Source organism: Phyllobates terribilis, unplaced genomic scaffold (assembly GCF_046119375.1).
Source record: "Phyllobates terribilis strain yellow unplaced genomic scaffold, ASM4611937v1 Scaffold_2__4_contigs__length_985480577, whole genome shotgun sequence".
Taxonomy (NCBI): domain Eukaryota; kingdom Metazoa; phylum Chordata; class Amphibia; order Anura; family Dendrobatidae; genus Phyllobates; species Phyllobates terribilis.
Window position 1 is genome coordinate 777,924,513 of NW_027362762.1, and position 18,540 is coordinate 777,943,052.

Consider the following 18,540-nt stretch of genomic DNA (forward strand, 5'->3'; position numbering starts at 1 on the left):
AACACGCCTATTCCCCTTTCCACCAGCAGCAGGCCTTTTTCCACTCATTTTGGTGGTTAACTAATTCACAACTCTGGAGTTGTTTGCACAAAAAAACAATGGATGGTAACCGAGCAGAGCTGAATGGCCAAACTGTGGTATTAGGCCAAAACTATTGGCTGGGTTAGATGCAGAAAAAAATTATATTCAATTTGCAACCTGATAGAGGTCAGTATAGATGGACTAATACAACAAGTCCCACACACAGCTAGAAGCCCAATATTTTTTCAGAGGTAGATGCAGAAAAAAATATATTCAGTTTGCAACCTGATGGAGGTCAGTATAGATGGACTAATACAACAAGTCCCACACACAGCTAGAAGCCCAAATATTTTTTCAGAGGTACTGTAGATGCAGATAAAAATTATTTTTAATTTGCAACCTGATGGAGGTCAGTATAGATGGACTAATAGAGAAAGTCCGACACACTGCTAGAAGGCCAAATATTTTTTCAGAGCTAGATGCAGAAAAAAATTATATTCAGTTTGCAACCTGATGGAGGTCAGTATAGATGGACTAATAGAGAAAGTCTGACACACTGCTAGAAGGCCAAATATTTTTTCAGAGCTAGATGCAGAAAAAAATTATATTCAGTTTGCAATGTGATGGAGGTCAGTATAGATGGACTAACAGAGAAAGTCCCACACACTGCTAGAAGGCCAAATATTTTTTTCAGAGCTAGATGCATACAAAAAATTATTTTGAATTTGCAACCTGATGGAGGTCAGTATAGGTGGACTAATAGAACAAGTCCCACACACTGCTAGAAGGCCAAATATTTTTTCAGAGCTAGATGCAGAAAAAAATTATATTCAGTTTGCAACCTGATGGAGGTCTGTATAGATGGATTAATAGAACAAGACCCACACACAGCTAGAAGCCCAATATTTTTTCAGAGGTAGATGCAGAAAAAAATATATTCAGTTTGCAACCTGATGGAGTTCAGTATAGATGGACTAATACAACAAGTCCCACACACAGCTAGAAGCCCAATATTTTTTCAGAGGTAGATGCAGAAAAAAATATTTTCAGTTTGCAACCTGATGGAGGTCAGTATAGATGGACTAATACAACAAGTCCCACACACAGCTAGAAGCCCAAATATTTTTTCAGAGGTACTGTAGATGCAGATAAAAATTATTTTTAATTTGCAACCTGATGGAGGTCAGTATAGATGGACTAATAGAGAAAGTCCGACACACTGCTAGAAGGCCAAATATTTTTTCAGAGCTAGATGCAGAAAAAAATTATATTCAGTTTGCAACCTGATGGAGGTCAGTATAGATGGACTAATAGAATGATGCTATGCCCAAAAGATTTTACTTCACTAGGTGCAGTAAAAAAATTGGTATTCTATACACAGGTGGTATATCTTGCAACACAGATAGGCTACTCCACTGACTAACACACTCTGCAATAGGCCAAAAAGGATTAGCTTTGCTAGATTCAGCCAAATGCTGTGAAAAAAACTTGCACAGCACTGGCACAGACCTGCCTGGCAAAAACTGATAGGAACTGATGTAACCTAGTCCTGAAAATGACTCCAATTACAATTAGTCTTTACTCCCACAATCTATCTATTTAAGAGCACAGACCTCCCTGATAAAAGTCGTAGGAAATGCTGTAACCTAGTCCTTAAAAGGACTGCAATCACAACTATTCCCTACTCCCAAGCTATCTGTATATTTGTGCGAAAATTGGCTTGAAATTATCAAGGTATAGCGCACACAGCAACAGCGGTGCCGTCTAACACGCAGCTGCAGCAGTGAGAAAATGGTGGCGACGGGGAAAATGGCTTGGTCTTATAGAGCAAGGACATGTGACATACACTGCCAATGACACATGCCCTTGCTTGTGTGAAAAACAGCACTTCGCTCCGTGTGTGCGCTGCTGATAGGCTGACAGATTGCACCTCCCCACTGCAAATGCGGGAAAGAGAAAAAAAAATGGAGATCTTCATTGTTCCTGCAGAGATCCATCCCCTGCCCCTCCCCCCACCCCGCTGTACACTCAAACTGCGTATTAACATTAATTTTCATCATTACTGAGAAAAAATCCAGTTATGATTTTGGTGCATGAACAGTTATCGAACACAACCTCGAACAGCCGAATTTTTCTCAAATTGTTCGTGTTCGCCGAACGGCTCGAACACCGCCCAAAACAGCTCGAATTTGAGATTGGCGAACAGTTCGAGTAGAACAACGCTCATCTCTACTGTTGACCTGCCTGGGACTCTGTGTACTCTTGCTGAAGCTTAGCTGCAGTATGATAGTGATTTGTCTCACTATGCTGTTGCAATGGTCATCCATCCTACATTTCCTCTGACCTTTGTATTGAGCTTGGTCCTGCACAGTCGCTTTTTCACTCTACAGCAGTCTGAATCATGTCACATGGACTTTCTGACTGGCATCACTTAGGGCCCATCCCTGCACATTTGATCACATTTTACTTGTGCCCACAACCTTTGATCACTGACTGACAGTATCCCATTTCACTCTAAATCTTCTCCAATTCCCTCCGCAAAGTTACTGCACAAAGATGATACCACACATTTTGATCATCACTCAGGGAATCTTAGCAACAGGACCCTGTTAAAGTGATAGTCCTGGTCCAAGACACTTAGCTCAACCCAAATTCAGGACGAAAGCTGCATTTACACTGAAAGATAATCACGAACGAGTGTTCTTAAGAATGCTCGTTTCACATTATCCTTTCAGTGTAAACAGGCAGCCAACCATCCGACGTACGTAGAAAATGCTTGTTCATTGAGTGAAATGATCATTTGCGTTGCACAGAAAAAAAAATCATCATTATTGGTGGTGCATCGCCTGCACTGCCGAGAACCATGGAAGCCTATGTACACTGAACGATCTATTACAGATCGCTCAGTGCTCATCATTTATTTTTGACGACCTGTATAAATAGACTATTAAACAACTGCTGATAGGTAAAGGTTTACTGATTGACGGTCGTTTAGTGTCGCTGTTTCATCCATGTAAATGAACCCTAACATGCCATCAGCAAGCAGGCAAACAACATAAACATACAGCACTTCGTGACATTTGCAACATAGCAGAGTAATTTGTATATGACTCGCCCCCTGGGCCGTGGGGCACGCGGATCCGGGCGATAGGGGTAGTAGTAGTGGCGGCCCGGTCCCGCGGCTCAGGGTGGTCAGGCCAATGGTAGTCTGCTACGTGCTTCAGATAATGTCCGACTACGCCACCCGTGGATTGCGGTTATTAGGAACCGCCGCTGCAAGGCAGTCCGCTGGGGCTGATGATGGGTGTAGCTGAGGTGATGTGACTCCCCACGGGAAGAGTGCGGCCCCAGGGCAGTGTAGTGGATGTTGGGAGTGATGGTAGTGCGGGTCCCGGTGCTGATAGTACTGGAGGCGCGAAGGAGCACACAGACAACAAGTTACAGTCCAGGGTCTTTACTCACAGTTCGTTTGTTCCAGGTCACTTCAGCCAGCAGTGACCGCCCGAGCCGTGCTGCGTCCACCAGGTGAGGGGCTCGGTCAACTCCCAGTCAGTTCAGGAGCATGGCACAGGACCCCCTTTTATCCTTTCTCTGGCCTGCCTCACCAGTGACCCACTTTTGTCCAGCTGCCGCGGACCTGTGCGGTTAAACGTGGGCCCCATCCTCCGCTGTCCTATATGGTGCCTTCCTAGCAGGTTTGATGAGGTGTCGCACCAATATATGATCGCGACGACCGGTCTTTGGCTGAGGGTTGTTTCTCCTCCACCAACTTGGGATCCGGTACCCTTAATCTGCCTGACCCTGCACCCTGGATTCTCGTGGGTTCTTAGGGTCCCTTCCACCTTCTTGTTCCTGAGCCCTTCTGTTTCTCTGTCTCTCCTTCTTTGCAGTTCCTTTCTGTTTCTGTTCCTTTCTCTTGGAGCTGAGATGAGCCAGAATCTCAGCTCCCCTTCACCTCCTCCTCGGCCTCTTCTCCAGGCCCACTTCTCCTTCTCCTCTCAGGCCCCGGCCTCTTCCCTAGGCCTGCCTCTGGAGCAGCACTCAGCCTGAGCTGCTGCTCCCTGTCTTCTCCTCTCCACAGAACGAACCTAGATCTAAGATGGTGCCCACCTTTTATACCTCCCTCTAGCCATGAGCCCAGGTGACCAGCAACCAATGGGCTCCTTCCTACGCTCAGGAACCGCCCCCTATCTGCCCCTACAGCACTGGGTGTTCCACCCCCCTCCCCACTCCAGGCAGGGACATGGTCGGTCGTGCCTGCACTTATGTCTAGTGGGAGCACCGTTGAGCTGTCCCTCGGAAATGGGGTGTGTGTGCTGTATGCAGCTAACTGAGCCCTGGTCCATACTCCATCCTTACCTGGGAGTGGAATATCACACCTCTGGACTGAGGTGCAATACCCCTGTAGCGGCCAAACCCTCGGGGCGCTACATATAGTCATTGTAACATGAATAGTATGTGTCCCTTGCCCCACTTTCCCACCTTTACGATATATTTTACAAAGTTATACATAATATTTACACACATTTTTGCTCAGTTGAAAGACCAGTTTTTCCAGTCTGCCTAGAAGGACAGATCTCTCGTCACTTTCATTAGTCTTTTTGCCTTTTAAACCTGTACATCTCTTCTATAATATTACACCACAAAGGTATTTATATATTGAAGATGATGCCATGTTTATTTAAAAAATATCTCCTCATTATTGACTAGTGTAACCCCTTAATGATCGTAGCATTTTCCGTTTTTGCATTTTCGTTTTTTGCTCCCTTTGATCCAGGAGCTATAACTTTTTTATTTTTCTGTCAATATGGCCATGTGAGGGCTTATTTTTTGCGGGACACGTTGTACTTTTGAACAACATTGCTGGTTTTATCATATCATGTACTGAAAAATGGGAAAAAAATTCCAAGTGCGGTGAAATTGTAAAAAAGTGCAATTCCACAGTTGTTTTTTGAGGTTTTTTTTTACCACATTCACTGAATGCTAAAACTGACCTGACATTATTATTCTCCAGGTCATTACGAGTTCTTAGACACCAAACATGTATAGGTTCTTTTTTATTTAAGTGGTGAAAAAAAATTCCAAAATTTGCATTTAACTAGCTAACAGCCATGGATGTTGTGGGCACATTTCAGTTGTATAAATCAGCTGACATGTACCTGGTTTAGGTAGCGGAGCCCGTGCTAAACCAGGCGTTACGACGTGGTGTGTACTATTACGTACCACGTCGTAAAGGGGTTAAATTCAATAAAATTGTTCTTAAAATTCATTAATACTTGAATCATTGTAAAATATATCCTACAAATCATCAATCCCTGGGTAAATGCATTTTTATTGTATTTTAGAAACAAAGACAGGCCGTTTCTTCTTTTTGTATCTTTCCTTCATATCCACACTCCTTTATATACCACCAAGGAGTTCAGAGGCAGAAGTCAACACGACTTGTATGGAGACAACATAGAGGAAATGGACTGGATGGTTGGTACGTAAGTTCTATATACATAGAGTTGTATATCATTGTACTCTGAGACTTATTTAATGGTAAATTCATTGTACTTAGTACAGTAGGAAGCACACACGCAAAATACAGGAACCAGATTCCTTAGATTCCTCTTGGACCTGGTACGTTCCAATAAGATTTTTAACCATCATGTGTGAGTCAAAGGGAAAGTCCAGCACAATGTAGATCCATGTTAGAGCAAAGTACTAATTCGACAGACCAGTTTTTTCCCTATTTATAGCTATGATTAAAGAGAATCTGTCCCCAGGTGTTTGCCACTCCATCTGAGAGCAGCATGACATAAAGAAAGAGACCCTGATTTCAGCGATGTATCACTTTGTCCTCTATGTTCTCAAGAATAGAGGGATTATTAAATTTATAGTTTACTGCTCAATGCCTAGGTTGCTAGCCATAGCTGGCAAGGTGCGCAGTGCTAACAAACTCTTTGCTATGTAGCTTGTAAGCGCTGCTCTGAAGCTGGCTGGATTGCTGGATCCAGGAAACAAAAGTGCCTCTGCCCTTAGTCAGATACTGCAGAGAAAATCTGTCTCTGCTTGCAGCAATAGAGAGTGCACTGTTCTATCCTGTAGTGCAACCATACTGCTGATCCAAACTGTCAATCAATCAGGAGTTTGCCGCCCCCCACGACCGCAAGCAGGTGAGTGGTGAGCAAGTCAACTACATGAGACAACCCCATTAAGCTATTGAGTTTGTGTGGTTTTACTGTTTACTATTTGTTTTTTTATGGATCCACGTTGTGCCGCACTTTTAAGAGTCAGTTAATTAGGATTATTCAGAAGACGAGAATATCCCACCAGATCACAGCCCGTATTTTTAGTAGTTGAAGTGTTTTAGGTAACCTAATGATATAGGATATGGCAGCACGGTGGCTCAGTGGTTAGCACTGCAGTCTTGCAGTTCCAGGGTCCTGGGATCAAATACAACCAAGGACAACATCTGCAAGGAGTTTGTATGTTCTCCCCGTGTATGTGTGGGTTTCCTCCCACATTCCAAAGACATACTGATAGGAAATGTAGATTGTGAGCCCCAATGGGGACAGTGCTGTAAAGTGCTGTGGAATTAATGGCGCTATATGAGTGAGTAAAACAAATAAATATCCTCCAAATATTGTCACTGCAGTATAGGTAAGGTTTAGATTTGAATAGTTGTGTAATCATTTACATTTTCATTGGTTATGCCTAGTTGAAAGGGGCACAATGTGCTAGGCTCGTATGAAATAAGTTATTAAAGGGGTTAGCCACTTTTGTGTCACTAAGGTTCTTCTCCTATGGAGTAGACAGAGCTCCTGGCCACAAAATGGCTGCTGAGGAAGAGTATGTCACAAGACCTGTCCATCAAGCTCTTCCAATTGAAAAACATTTGGAGGACTCTGATGGACAGGTCTGGACACAAACTACTCCATCATCATCCATATTGTGGCAACATTAACAAGTACAGAAGGATAAATTGTAATTCGTGATATAAAATTAGGTTAAAAAAACATTTGTTAAATATAAAAAAAACTGATTATTATTTTTGCACCTGTTTGAAATTTTGTTGTTTTGCATCTTTTTTGTTTGCACCAAATTCATCTTTCCAATTGCAACCTTTTTGAAGTCAATGAGTTATTATTTATGACCTTTCAAAAAGTTGTGTAATTTGTTGCCAATCTACTCCATTTCTCCCCGTGAGTGGTTTTATGTACATTAGTATATTTTTTTACATTTTTTGCAACATTTTGAAAACATGCAACTTTTTGATCTAAAAAGTCGCAAAAATAGTTAAAGAAGTATAAAAAAGAAGACTTTTAACTTTGCGGAAAATTTATAATGCTTGTCGACTTTTTGATAAATTTGGGGCAAAAGAATGATAGCAAGTACCAGAAGATGAAAAAGAGAAAAGTGATTTAAAAAAGCAGCAAATTGTAAATCAGGCCAAAGTGCACAACCCCTTTAAATTTATCAAGAGTGAAATAACTGGCTAAACAAGTAGAAATTTAATATATAGATTATATACTCTTAGCACTCTATAATCATTTTCCTGCACATGGATTGACAGCCTAGTTTGTAACATAAACTGCAAAGCAGGCTGTCAATCAATGTGCTAGGGAGTAATCACATCTCAATCATTATGTAGTGAATAGTGACTGTAACTGCTCCCTGCAGCTTCCAAGCAGCTGCAGGGAGAATACAACTTAATTTTCTCTCTGCAGCTGCTGGTCCAGTAAACTCAGACATGATTTAAATCCTATTTACCCGTAAATAGCATTTCGAAAGGTGACAGTTCTCTTTAAATAGACCCTGCCAGGTCTCATTAAGCTCTTAAACTGCCGCTATTGCCTTTTAGATGTTTATTCATGTATTCCAGTAAAAGTAATAAAGTTTGTATTTTCAATACCCCCCACTGCTCCTCTGGAATCTCTCTTTGCCTGTCACAGCTTTCCTAATAGCCCACTGCAGAACAGAGCTGTGGCAAGGGAAGAGAGACCATCATCAGGAAAGCAAACTGTGAAGACATGAGCAGTGAGGAGTCTGTCAATCACTGCCAAGGAACGTGACTGCAGCTACTGACCTCAGACTACTCTCAGTGACTGAACTCCTCAACAGTCTTGTCCTGGTTTACTTGCTTAGAGCTGGATGACAAACTGTACAATATATACAAGTTGTTTTTTGTCAAATATGTGCAGTTACTAAACACAATAAACATCAGTATTTGAAAGCCAAAACCAGGAGTGGGTGATAACTGCAGAAGTGCATGTGTGACACCCCAGGGGTCTGGTTGCCACAGTGATAGAGATATTATGTCTGAGAGCAGGTGGGAGGTCCTTTGGTCAGGGATCCTGTGCATGCCACACCTCCTGCCCAGTCTTGGGAGGGGAAGAACTTCCCCTATATAAACCCGGGGCTGAAGCAGGGTTAGCAGTCAAGGAGAGTAGAGACAAGAAACAGTCACAGGAAGAAACAGCAGAAGCTCAGTGGGAGCAATACTACTACAAGTCAGGGGCTGGCAGCTGCAGAGCTTGCCCTGACTGAGAAGCTTTCTTACCGGACCCGGCGTCCGAGGCTGTGGGGACTAACTCTTACCCAGCAGCAGAAGCCGACCGGCAGGGGATTTCAGGTCCTCAGGCCCAGAAACCCGAAGGCACGGTCACACGCGTGGGACCAGCACCGCCATCGTGGAGCGGAAGCCATTAGAAGGCCCCGAGTCACCGGCCATACGGGTGAGCACCACACGGTACACTCAGGGACGTGGGCTACTTATATCCGCTTCTAGCAAGGTAGCCAGAAGAGTACAGTCAGTTTGGGAGGCCTACAACTCCGCCTGGCCAGGGGAGATCCCATCTGCTCAAGGACTGACCAGGCCCCGTTCACTAGCAAGTACTCCGGGAGGGTCTATCGTTGTTACCAGTAAAGACCCTGAATTACACCGCACCGTCTCTGAGTGGTTCCTGCTACCCCCATCATCCACATCTGCTGCCCTGAGGCCATACCCATCCCGTTGGGGGTTATACCATCTACGCTGCACCATCCATCCACCGGCCTCAGCGGACTGTCCTGCAGCGGCAGCTCCATAGCTGCATTCAACGGGTGGCGTAGTCGTCCTGCATCTACCGCTGTTACATCGCCGCTCAGTTTGACTCCCTGGGCACGGACCGGGTCACCGCCACGAGACTACAACCCTCAAGAGATCCGGCTCCGGGTAAGCTCCCGCGTGCGCAACGCAGCGCGACACAGGCCCAGGGGCGCGTCACATGTTCTCCCCATGTTTGCGTGGGTTTCCTCCGGGTTCACCGGTTTCCTCCCACAGTCCAAAAACATACTGATAGAAAATTTAGATTGTGAGCACCAATGTGGACAATGCCGATATTGTCTGTGAAGCGCTGCGGAATTAATGGCGCTATACAAGTGAGTAAAAGAAATAAAAAAGAAAATAAATAAAGTGGTGACATGTTTCTATTATACTTTTCCTCTGACTGTTCCACTCCTGATTTTGGCTTACAAATACTTACTGTATGTACACTTGACCAAATACTGAACGTGTGAACGTGGCCTTGGTGTAAGTATTGAAATGAATAAAAAACTGCAATGGTGAAATAAACAATCACAAAAAAGTCTATGTTTCTGATTGAGTCATATCTTTCAAGAGAATTATAAGTTCTATTTATAGACTTAGAAGTGCCGTCCCTCACTACATAGCTACTGCCTATAAGGTGTTTGTTTTTAGAATTTTCTCATTAGGAGGCTAAGCTTCTATACATATATGGATTTCATATTCCAGATATATTTAACTCCTTCACGATATTTGACATAAACTTATGTCATATGTCGTGTCCCTGCCTCTGATGCAGGCTCACACGCTGAGCCCACATTTTTCCCCCACACTTGATGCCATTATGTGCCTCTAACTTTGCTTCGCTCCATCTGCGGCTGTTAAACAGTTAAATCCCGCTGTCAATCTCTGACAGCGGCATTTAACACACGCCAAAAGGGGCGCGCATCGTTCCACATGCATCCGCGCCTGTGAAGTGATTGCAGGGTGCTGAATCGTCATCATGACAGCTGAGGGTCTGCTGTTGACCCTTATGCCTGTCATTATGACCCTCCTTTGAACGCCTTCCCGTTGCCGGCATTCATAGGAGATTGTGATTTGTGCTATACACTGCAGTTCTGGTGCATGGCTATGTATAGCACAAGCAATAGGACAATCACAGATTTAAGTCCCCTAAGGGGACTATTAAGTACAGAAAGAGCGAAAATAAGATTTAAAAAAAAAACTACAAAAGTTCAAATCACACCTCTTTTGCCCCATTAAAAATAAAACAATTAAAATAAACTAAAAATACACATATTTGGTATAACTGCATTCTTAAAAGTGCGATCTCTCAAAATATTAAATAAATTAATCCAATTGGTAAACTAAACAGCATAATGAACAAAAAACTCAAAATGCCAGAATTAAGTTTTTTCGGCCGCCGCAACATTGCAATAAAAAACAATAAGAGGTGATCAAAACATTGTATCTACCCCAAAATTGTATCAGTAAAAACGTTAGCTCAGGGCACAAAAAGTAAGTTCTCACACAGCCCCATATCCCAAAAATGAAAATGTTATGGGTCTCAGAAAATGGCGACAAAGTCAAAAAAAAAATTTCTTACAAATTGGCAAAAAATTTTTTACCACTTACATAAAAAAAAACAATACATTTTTGGTATCTGCGTACTCGTAATGACCTGGAGAATCATATTACCAGGTCGATTTTATTATATAGTGAACATGGTGAATACAAAATCCAAAAAAACAATTGTGCATGACATGATAAAATTAATGGTGTCATTCAAAAGTACAACTCGTCCCACAAAAAACATGCCCTCATATGGCTATATTGACTGAAACATAAAATTGTTATGGCTCTTGGAAGATGGTTTTCTTCTTTGTAAGTGTACAATATTGAACATAGGCAAAAGTGGTATTGCAAAAAAAAAAACTTAATGTAGCTAGGACACAAAAACATATTATTATAATTATTTATTTTTAGAGGACCATTGAGTCCATGGTTCTGTACATGAGAATGGGGTTGCACACAGGATACAAATATAAAATATGGCACAAGTTAGCAATGACAGACGGGTACAGAAAGGAGAGGGCCCTGTTCTCTTGTCCAAATCTAATAGTCTAGATATTTGCTTGATTTTCTATCATATTTTAACTTTGTAAAGATGAAGTTGTCAAATTAATTAGCATCAAGTTAACCTTTTCAAGTGTAACTAAAATTACATAACAGATATAATAATAGACTTTTTTCATCCACACAGGGCAAATTCTTGAGTCCATTGATCAAGAAGGATTAATAAACAACACATTAACCTACTTTGCTTCGGACCATGGTGGATACTTGGAAGGAATGGACGGAAGTCCTCACCTTAAGGGCAGCAATGGGATTTACAGAGGTAAAAAACGCCACCCAAACATTTTTTTGTATAAATTGTTTTTGTTAACATTCTCATTTAGACCTCTATCTTAAATGCAGGACCAGTTGCAGACAAATTGTGGCCATGTGAAAAATTCAAAGTGGGGCCTCCATTAAGAATCTACATTGTGTTTACATTTATCATCATAACGGGTAGTGAATTAAGACACCTTAGGTCATCCCAGCCGATGTACATTTGCTGCTATGCAACATCTGGAGTATACAATGTCCTTACACAGTCAGGCCACATTACTAAAAATTGTCAGTATGGAACCCATACTGTCATAAAAGGTGTGGGAAAGACTAAGCGCAACACGAAGGGAAGTGGGAGAGAAAGCACAAAAACACTAGGGAAAGGGGGAGTGGAGACCCCTAGCCAGATCTAATATCACCCTGCTTACCTTACCGTCAATATATAGTTTCCACACCTATTGCGAGCAGGACCCTAAGCCCTGGATGTCCCTAGAGCTTGTCTCTAGATAGGGACGGGGAGGGGTGAGCACTGGTCAGGCCCCACTACAAACTAAAGACAACAAGGTAGACAAACAAAGGGGATAAACTTAGCTTGAGCAGACACCAGAGAAGTAACGCCAACTGTCCTCCAATGTCAGCAGAGAAGAAGCTAGCCGACTGCTAGTGCTCCAAGCCTGCACAAATGTACATAGACGTATCACTGGCGATTCCCTGGAGAAAACTGAGTGTTTTTAACTCCCAGGCAAGGGTGTGACAATCAGCAGCAGGAGGGAGGTCGCCGCATGGTCCTAAAGGAAGAAGGATGAAGAAGGAGTTTGTAATGCCAAGCGCAGGGACCTTCTACAGCCAGATCCAGAGCTACTGTCTATTACACCTGACACACCCGTGACAGTACCCCCTTCTATGAGTGGCCTCCAGACACTCAGGACCTGGTTTCTCAGGATAACAGGTGTGGAACCAACCTAGGGGCATTCATCTGTGATGCTGAAACCCACATCCTTTCCTCTGGACCATAACCCTTCCAGTCCATCAAGTATTGTAGGGAACAATGCTGGAGGCAAGAATCTATAATCCTCGAAATCTGAAACTCCAATTTACCATCAACCATGATTGAGGGCAGCTGTTGGGGAGAGGACTCAAAAGTTTCTACATATTTCTTGAGCAGAGACCTGTGAAAGACATTGTGGATCTTAAGAGCCTGAGGTAGCTCAATACGAAACGCTGCTGGGTTAATGATGGGGTTATTTTACAGGGACCAATAAATCTAGGTCCCAGCTTCCAAGAAGGAACCTTCAACTTGATATTACTGGTAGACAACCACACAAAGTCATTCATACCCAGTTCCAGACCTGGCAAGCGTTTCCTGTCAGCCATACGTTTGTACCTGTCTTCCATGATCTTCAAATTACTCAGAACTCCCCTTCACACAGAGGAGAGCGAAAAAGCAAAACGTTCCTCCTCAGGAACTCCCGAAGACCCTACCCCACTAAAAGCACCAAACTGTGGATGGAAACCATATGCACCAAAGAACGGTGACCTACCAGTAGATTCTTGACGATGATTATTAATAGTAAATTCTGCCAGCGGTAAGTAAGATGCCCAATCCTCCTGGTTTTCGGAGACAAAACACCTGAGGTACGTCTCCAGATTCTGGTTAATACGCTCGGTCTGCCCATTCAACTGAGGATGGAAGACAGAGGAAAATCACCGTTGCACCCCCAGTTGAGAACAGAATGCTTTCCAGACACATACAGAATTTTTAGGAGATTTAGCAGACATGCGCTCATGATCTCTGCAGCACTGTCGTACCTCCAACTTTGAAAGATAGGAAAGATGGAAATGTACTGCAGTACGCACAGTGCTCTGTGCCAATTTTTCTTACATAATGCTACTTCATTGACCTTGCCAAGCTATTTATAAATGCCCCCACAGAAATAGTGCCACACGTGAATCACATGAGTGTCCCCATACAGTAAAATTTCCCTTTCATAGCCCCTAACAGCAAATTCCCCCACAGTGCTCCCCACACAGTATTATGTTCTCGCAGTGCCCTCTAAGTAGTGTTGAGCCACCCCCGTAGTGTTCGAGTTCGGTTCGGTTCGTCGAACACCCGTGTGTTCGCCGAACTGTACGTCGAACTGTTCGTCGAACACCTTCGAACACCGTTAAAACCAATGGCAGGCAAACAAAAACACATAGAAAACACCTTCAAAGGTGTCCAAAAGCTGACAAACTGCTCAGAAGACACAACTAACACATGGAAAAGTGACAAGTACATATAGTCATGCGAAAAGAAAAGAGGTGGAGGAGTAAAAGGAGGGGGAGACACAAATATAGGCATGTCATGCCCTTCTAAAATCCAAAAAGTGAGAAGCCGACACGTTCAGTCCGCTCCTGCCCATGCCACCTCCGTGTCGCCGGGTTTGTGCCAGAGCCGCGGTGAACCCTGACGGCCAGCCCCCCTCTCCCAATACTGGTGCCTGTCCGCTGGTGGGTCGAGCGAGCCCCCCTGTGGTGGAGGCAGCTCTAAGCTTTTTAATTTAAATTGTCTCTCTAATTTGAATGAATACACTTTAAATCCATTTACAAGGATCTATTGGAGGGCAAGTCTCATGCCAGCAGCCGCGTAATTCCAGCTCCAGTAGCGTCCACTAAAGCTGCTGCAGTTAAAAGCTTTTATAAGGATCGAGCTCGGCTGTCCACCGCAAGGCATCCTACTGCCAGTCCCAGCCCCTATGCCTTGGGGTGCCTCCTGATGCTCTTCACTGAGTATCCCGTGGTCCCGAAGCATTTCCTTTGAAAAAATTAAGTGTCCAAACTACAGGTGGTGTAGCTTGCTTAACAGCCGGGATAATCCGCTGACTAGCAGACACTGCTACTAGGCACAAAGTATTTCCTGGGCTAGATGCAGTTAAAAATTTGTAATTAGATACTCTCATTGGATGCTGAGAAAGCATTCCATAGAGTCTCCTGGCACGCCATATATGATTCTCTTAAAAAGCTTGGGGTAGGGGTCTAGGGGACCCTTTTATAGCCAAAATCACGGCCCTGTATCACAATACGTCACCTAGGCTGAAGATAAATGGAACTGTAGCACCCTGAGGGCTCGGTTGCTACAGAGGTATTGCACCTCACCCAGAGGTGTGATATCTCACTCTCAGGTAAGGATGGAGTGTGGATCAGGACCCGACACCTGCATGCATTACACCACATTGCCGTGGGGCAGGGCGACCAATATGCCTCTGAGATGGGCACGACAGTCCCTGTCCCTGGCTGGAGTGGGGGGAGGGAACACTGAGGAAGGGGAACCCTGTAGTGCAGGAGCAGGGAGGAAGCAGTTCCTGGGTGCATTGAGAAGGGAGTATAAAAGGTGGGCACCATCTTAGTTCAGTGCAGAGAAGTCTGAGCAGAAGTGGCAGGGAGCAGGGGCTCTGCATGAGCTCTGCTCCGGAGGCGGGCCTAGTAACAGAGGCCCAGGAAGAGGGAGTAGGAAGGAAGAGGAGCGGAGAAGGCTCCAGGAACGAGGAATGAAGGGATCCCAGGGGTGCGGACGGGCGAGTCGCCACCGCACGCCCGAATCCACCTGCGTGGAGGGGTCAGGCCAAAGGATGAGACCGGTCCCCGAAACTAGTGGAGGCAGGAAATGACCCTCAGCTAGAAACTGGAGGCTCTGACATTTTATGTGGCGCAGCCCCTCGCTACACCCACTAGGAAGGCACCACATAGGGTCAGGGAAACTGGCGCCAAGTTTACCAAGAGGAAGCCCGAGGCAGCCAGACAGAAGGGTTGGTAAGAAAGGCCAGACAAAGGACACACAAAGTGGGTCCTGTGAAGCGCTCCAAAGTTATCTGGGAGTTGTCTGAGCCCCTCACCTGGTGAGCACAGTACGACGTGGGCAGCCGTTACCTGCAGACGTGGTCTGGATAATAAGAACTGTGAGTAAAGGCCCTGGACTGCATCACTGACTCCGTGTCGTTACTGCTGCTGCCCTGCACCATCACCCCCATCCTCCGCATACACTGCCCTGAGGCTATACTCCTCCCGTGGGGAGTTATGCTACGCTCTGCTGCACCCACAACACCAGCCTCAGCGGTCTGCCCTGCAGCGGCGGTTCACTCTGACCGCAATCCACGGGTGGCGTAGTCGGACATTTAAACATCAAAACCACATAAATAGTTCCGCCACTGGTTTGACCACCCTGAGCCACGGAACCGGGTCGCCGCCACGAAGACAACAACCACCAGCATCCACCAAAAAGGGTCCGGCTCCGGGTGTCCCAAGGCCCAGGGGGTGCATCAGAACATTTTCATCACCTTTCACAATCACCAATGGGACAAGGCAGGGATGTCCTCTGTCCCCTCTCTTATACATCCTAGTGACGGAGCACCTGCTCTCATCAATTCGCCATAACCCCAATATTAGGTGGATTGAGGTGGGAGGCACCGAGTACAAGTGCTCTCTATTTGCTGATGATGTCCTAGTATATATCACTCAATCACATATATCCATCCATGCTGTTATGGCTGAAATAGATCACTTTGTTACATGGTCAAATTTTAAAATCAATGCAGCGAAGTCTGAGGCCCTCGATGTCTCCCTCCCCAAATCCATATAGGATTCCATCCAGTCCAACTTTCCCTTTGCCTGGCCCTCACAGGGTATCAAATACTTAGGAATTCCTATTCATAGAGACCTCTCCCATCTATGTTATCTTAATTTTGGGCCCTTTATTGAACAACTCCATACAGACCACGGTTGGCAAGTTAGAACTGTAAGATTCACTACGTGAACCACTGGTGTTTTGTGGAAAAGCACATGTACACTGTGTTCCAAATTATTATGCAAAAAGTGTTTAGGAGTGATAAGGGAAGAATTTGTTTGTTTGTCAGTTAAACTCATTGATGGTGATGTGTGTCAGGGCTCTTTATATCACTGTAAGCAATTGCAGACACCTGTGCTAATTAGTTTGGCAGGTGTGTCCAATGAAAGGCAAGACTACTTAAGAAGGCTGTCTCACATTATTAAGCAGCCTACATTTTCTGCCAAAATGGGAAAGAAAAAGGATGTGTCAGCTGCTGAGAAGCAACAAATTGTGGAGTGTTTAGGTCAAGGCATGACTACAATCAACATTGTGCGATGATCAGGATGAAGTGTCTTGGAAATCAAGAAGTATGTAGCTGATTCACAGTACACACGTGTGCGTGCTGATAAGGGCAAATTGAGGACTCTTTCCTACAGGCAATTACGTCAGGTTAAAAGAGCAGCGGCAAAAAAGCCTTGTCATAGCAGCAGACAAGTTTTTGAAGCTGCTGGTGCCTCCAACGTCCCCCGAACAACAAGGTGCAGGGTCCTTCAGAGGTTTGCAGCTGTGCATACGCCATCCTGTCGACCTCCTCTATCCACTTTACACAAGCAGAAACGGCTCCAGTGGGCTAAACATTACATGAAGACTGATTTCAAAACTGTTTTGTTCACGGATGAGTGCCGTGCAGCGCTCGATGGTCCAGATGGATGGAGTGGAGGATGGCTGGTTGATGGACACCCCACGCAAACACGGTTACAGCGCCAACAAGGAGGAGGTGGAGTAATGTTTTGGGCTGGAATCATGGGGAGAGAGATTGTCGGCCCCTTTAGGATCCCTGAAGGCGCTAAAGATAAACTCCATAATGTATGTGGATTTTCTCAAACAGCACTTCCTGCCATGGTTCAAGAAGAAGAACCGTGTATTTCACAGCAAGATCATTTTTTTGCATGATATTGCACCATCTCATGCTGCACATAAAACATTTGCATCTCTGGCTGATATGGGCATAAAAGGGGACAAACTTATGGTGTGACCCCCATGCTCCCCTGACCTCTACCCCATTCAGAACCTCTGGAGCATCATCAAAAGGAGTGTCTATGATGGCGGGAGGCAGTTCACATCTAAGCAACAGCTCTGGGAGGGTATTCTGTCCTCATGCAAAACAATTGAAGCAGAAACCATCCAAAACCTGACAAATTCAATGGACGAGAGAGTTCAGAAGCTCCTTTCGAACAAGGGGTCCTATGTGAAAATGTAACATCACCTAGAATAAAGTTTTGAGTTGAAAACTGCTTGATTTCAGTTTCTAATAACCTGCTAATGCTTATAATTTCAAAAATGACCATTTTTTTGGTCTTTATTAAAATGAAAAGGTTGATCGAAAAGTTTGGGGGATCTAAGAGTGTGGCAACCCAGTAGTCATGATTACTTCGAATTCTGACAAAATGAGGGTCATGTTGCAGGTAGTGCAGCAAGAAGGCACTTATGTGTCTTGCGCATCTCGGAGCCCCAAAATTATTTTCCGGGCTAGATGCAGCTAAAAATTATTATTAATTTTAAATCTGGTGGAGCTTAGTATAGATGGCCTAATAGGATCAGTGCTGCACACTGCTACAAAGCCCAAATTATTTTCCAGCCAAGATACAGATAAACATGATTAGTAATTTTAAATCTGGTGGAGCTTATTATAGATGGCCTAATAGAATCAGTGGTGCACCCTGCTACAAAGCCCAAATTATTTTCCAGCCAAGATACAGATAAACATGATTAGTAATTTGAAAGCTTAAAACGGTTGGTAGGGTGATTTTAACCAATCATCAAGCTTTTACTCTCCCCAGGATGACACAGGGGTAGAAAAGTCGTTTCGGATCCATGATTTGTTCATCTTTATGAACGTGAGTCTGTCTACATTATCAGTGGAGAGCCGCGTGCACTTATCTGTCAGCACACCACCAGCAGCGCTGAACACACGTTCAGACAGAACGATGGCTGCGGGGCATGACAAGATCTCCAAGGCGTAAGTGGCTAGCTCCGGCCATTTATCCAGATTGGAAGCCCAAAAAGAGCAAGGGTCCAGTGACACAGTCATGGCTTCAATGTTTACTTGGAGATACTCCTGTACCATCGTCTCTAGGCGTTGACTATGTGTCAGACTTCTTGTCTCCTGTGGCCTTGCAAATGATGGGCTAAAAAAGTGGTGAAATGATTCCGCAAAATTGATGTTACCAGCAGATACTGTGGTTCTGTTATGGTTTGAGTGCTGAACACTTGACGG

General features: G+C 44.4%; 1 protein-coding gene across 1 annotated transcript in view; it reads left to right on the plus strand.

Moving 5' to 3' along the window:
- The window catches only part of LOC141252975 (arylsulfatase H-like), a 129,584-nt gene that overhangs the window by 51,737 nt on the left and 59,307 nt on the right, over positions 1 to 18,540 (plus strand). The window contains exons 6-7 of the mRNA XM_073670729.1: positions 5,367 to 5,503; positions 11,334 to 11,468. Coding sequence (XP_073526830.1) covers positions 5,367 to 5,503; positions 11,334 to 11,468 — 272 coding nt within the window. The remainder of the gene's footprint in view (positions 1 to 5,366; positions 5,504 to 11,333; positions 11,469 to 18,540) is intronic.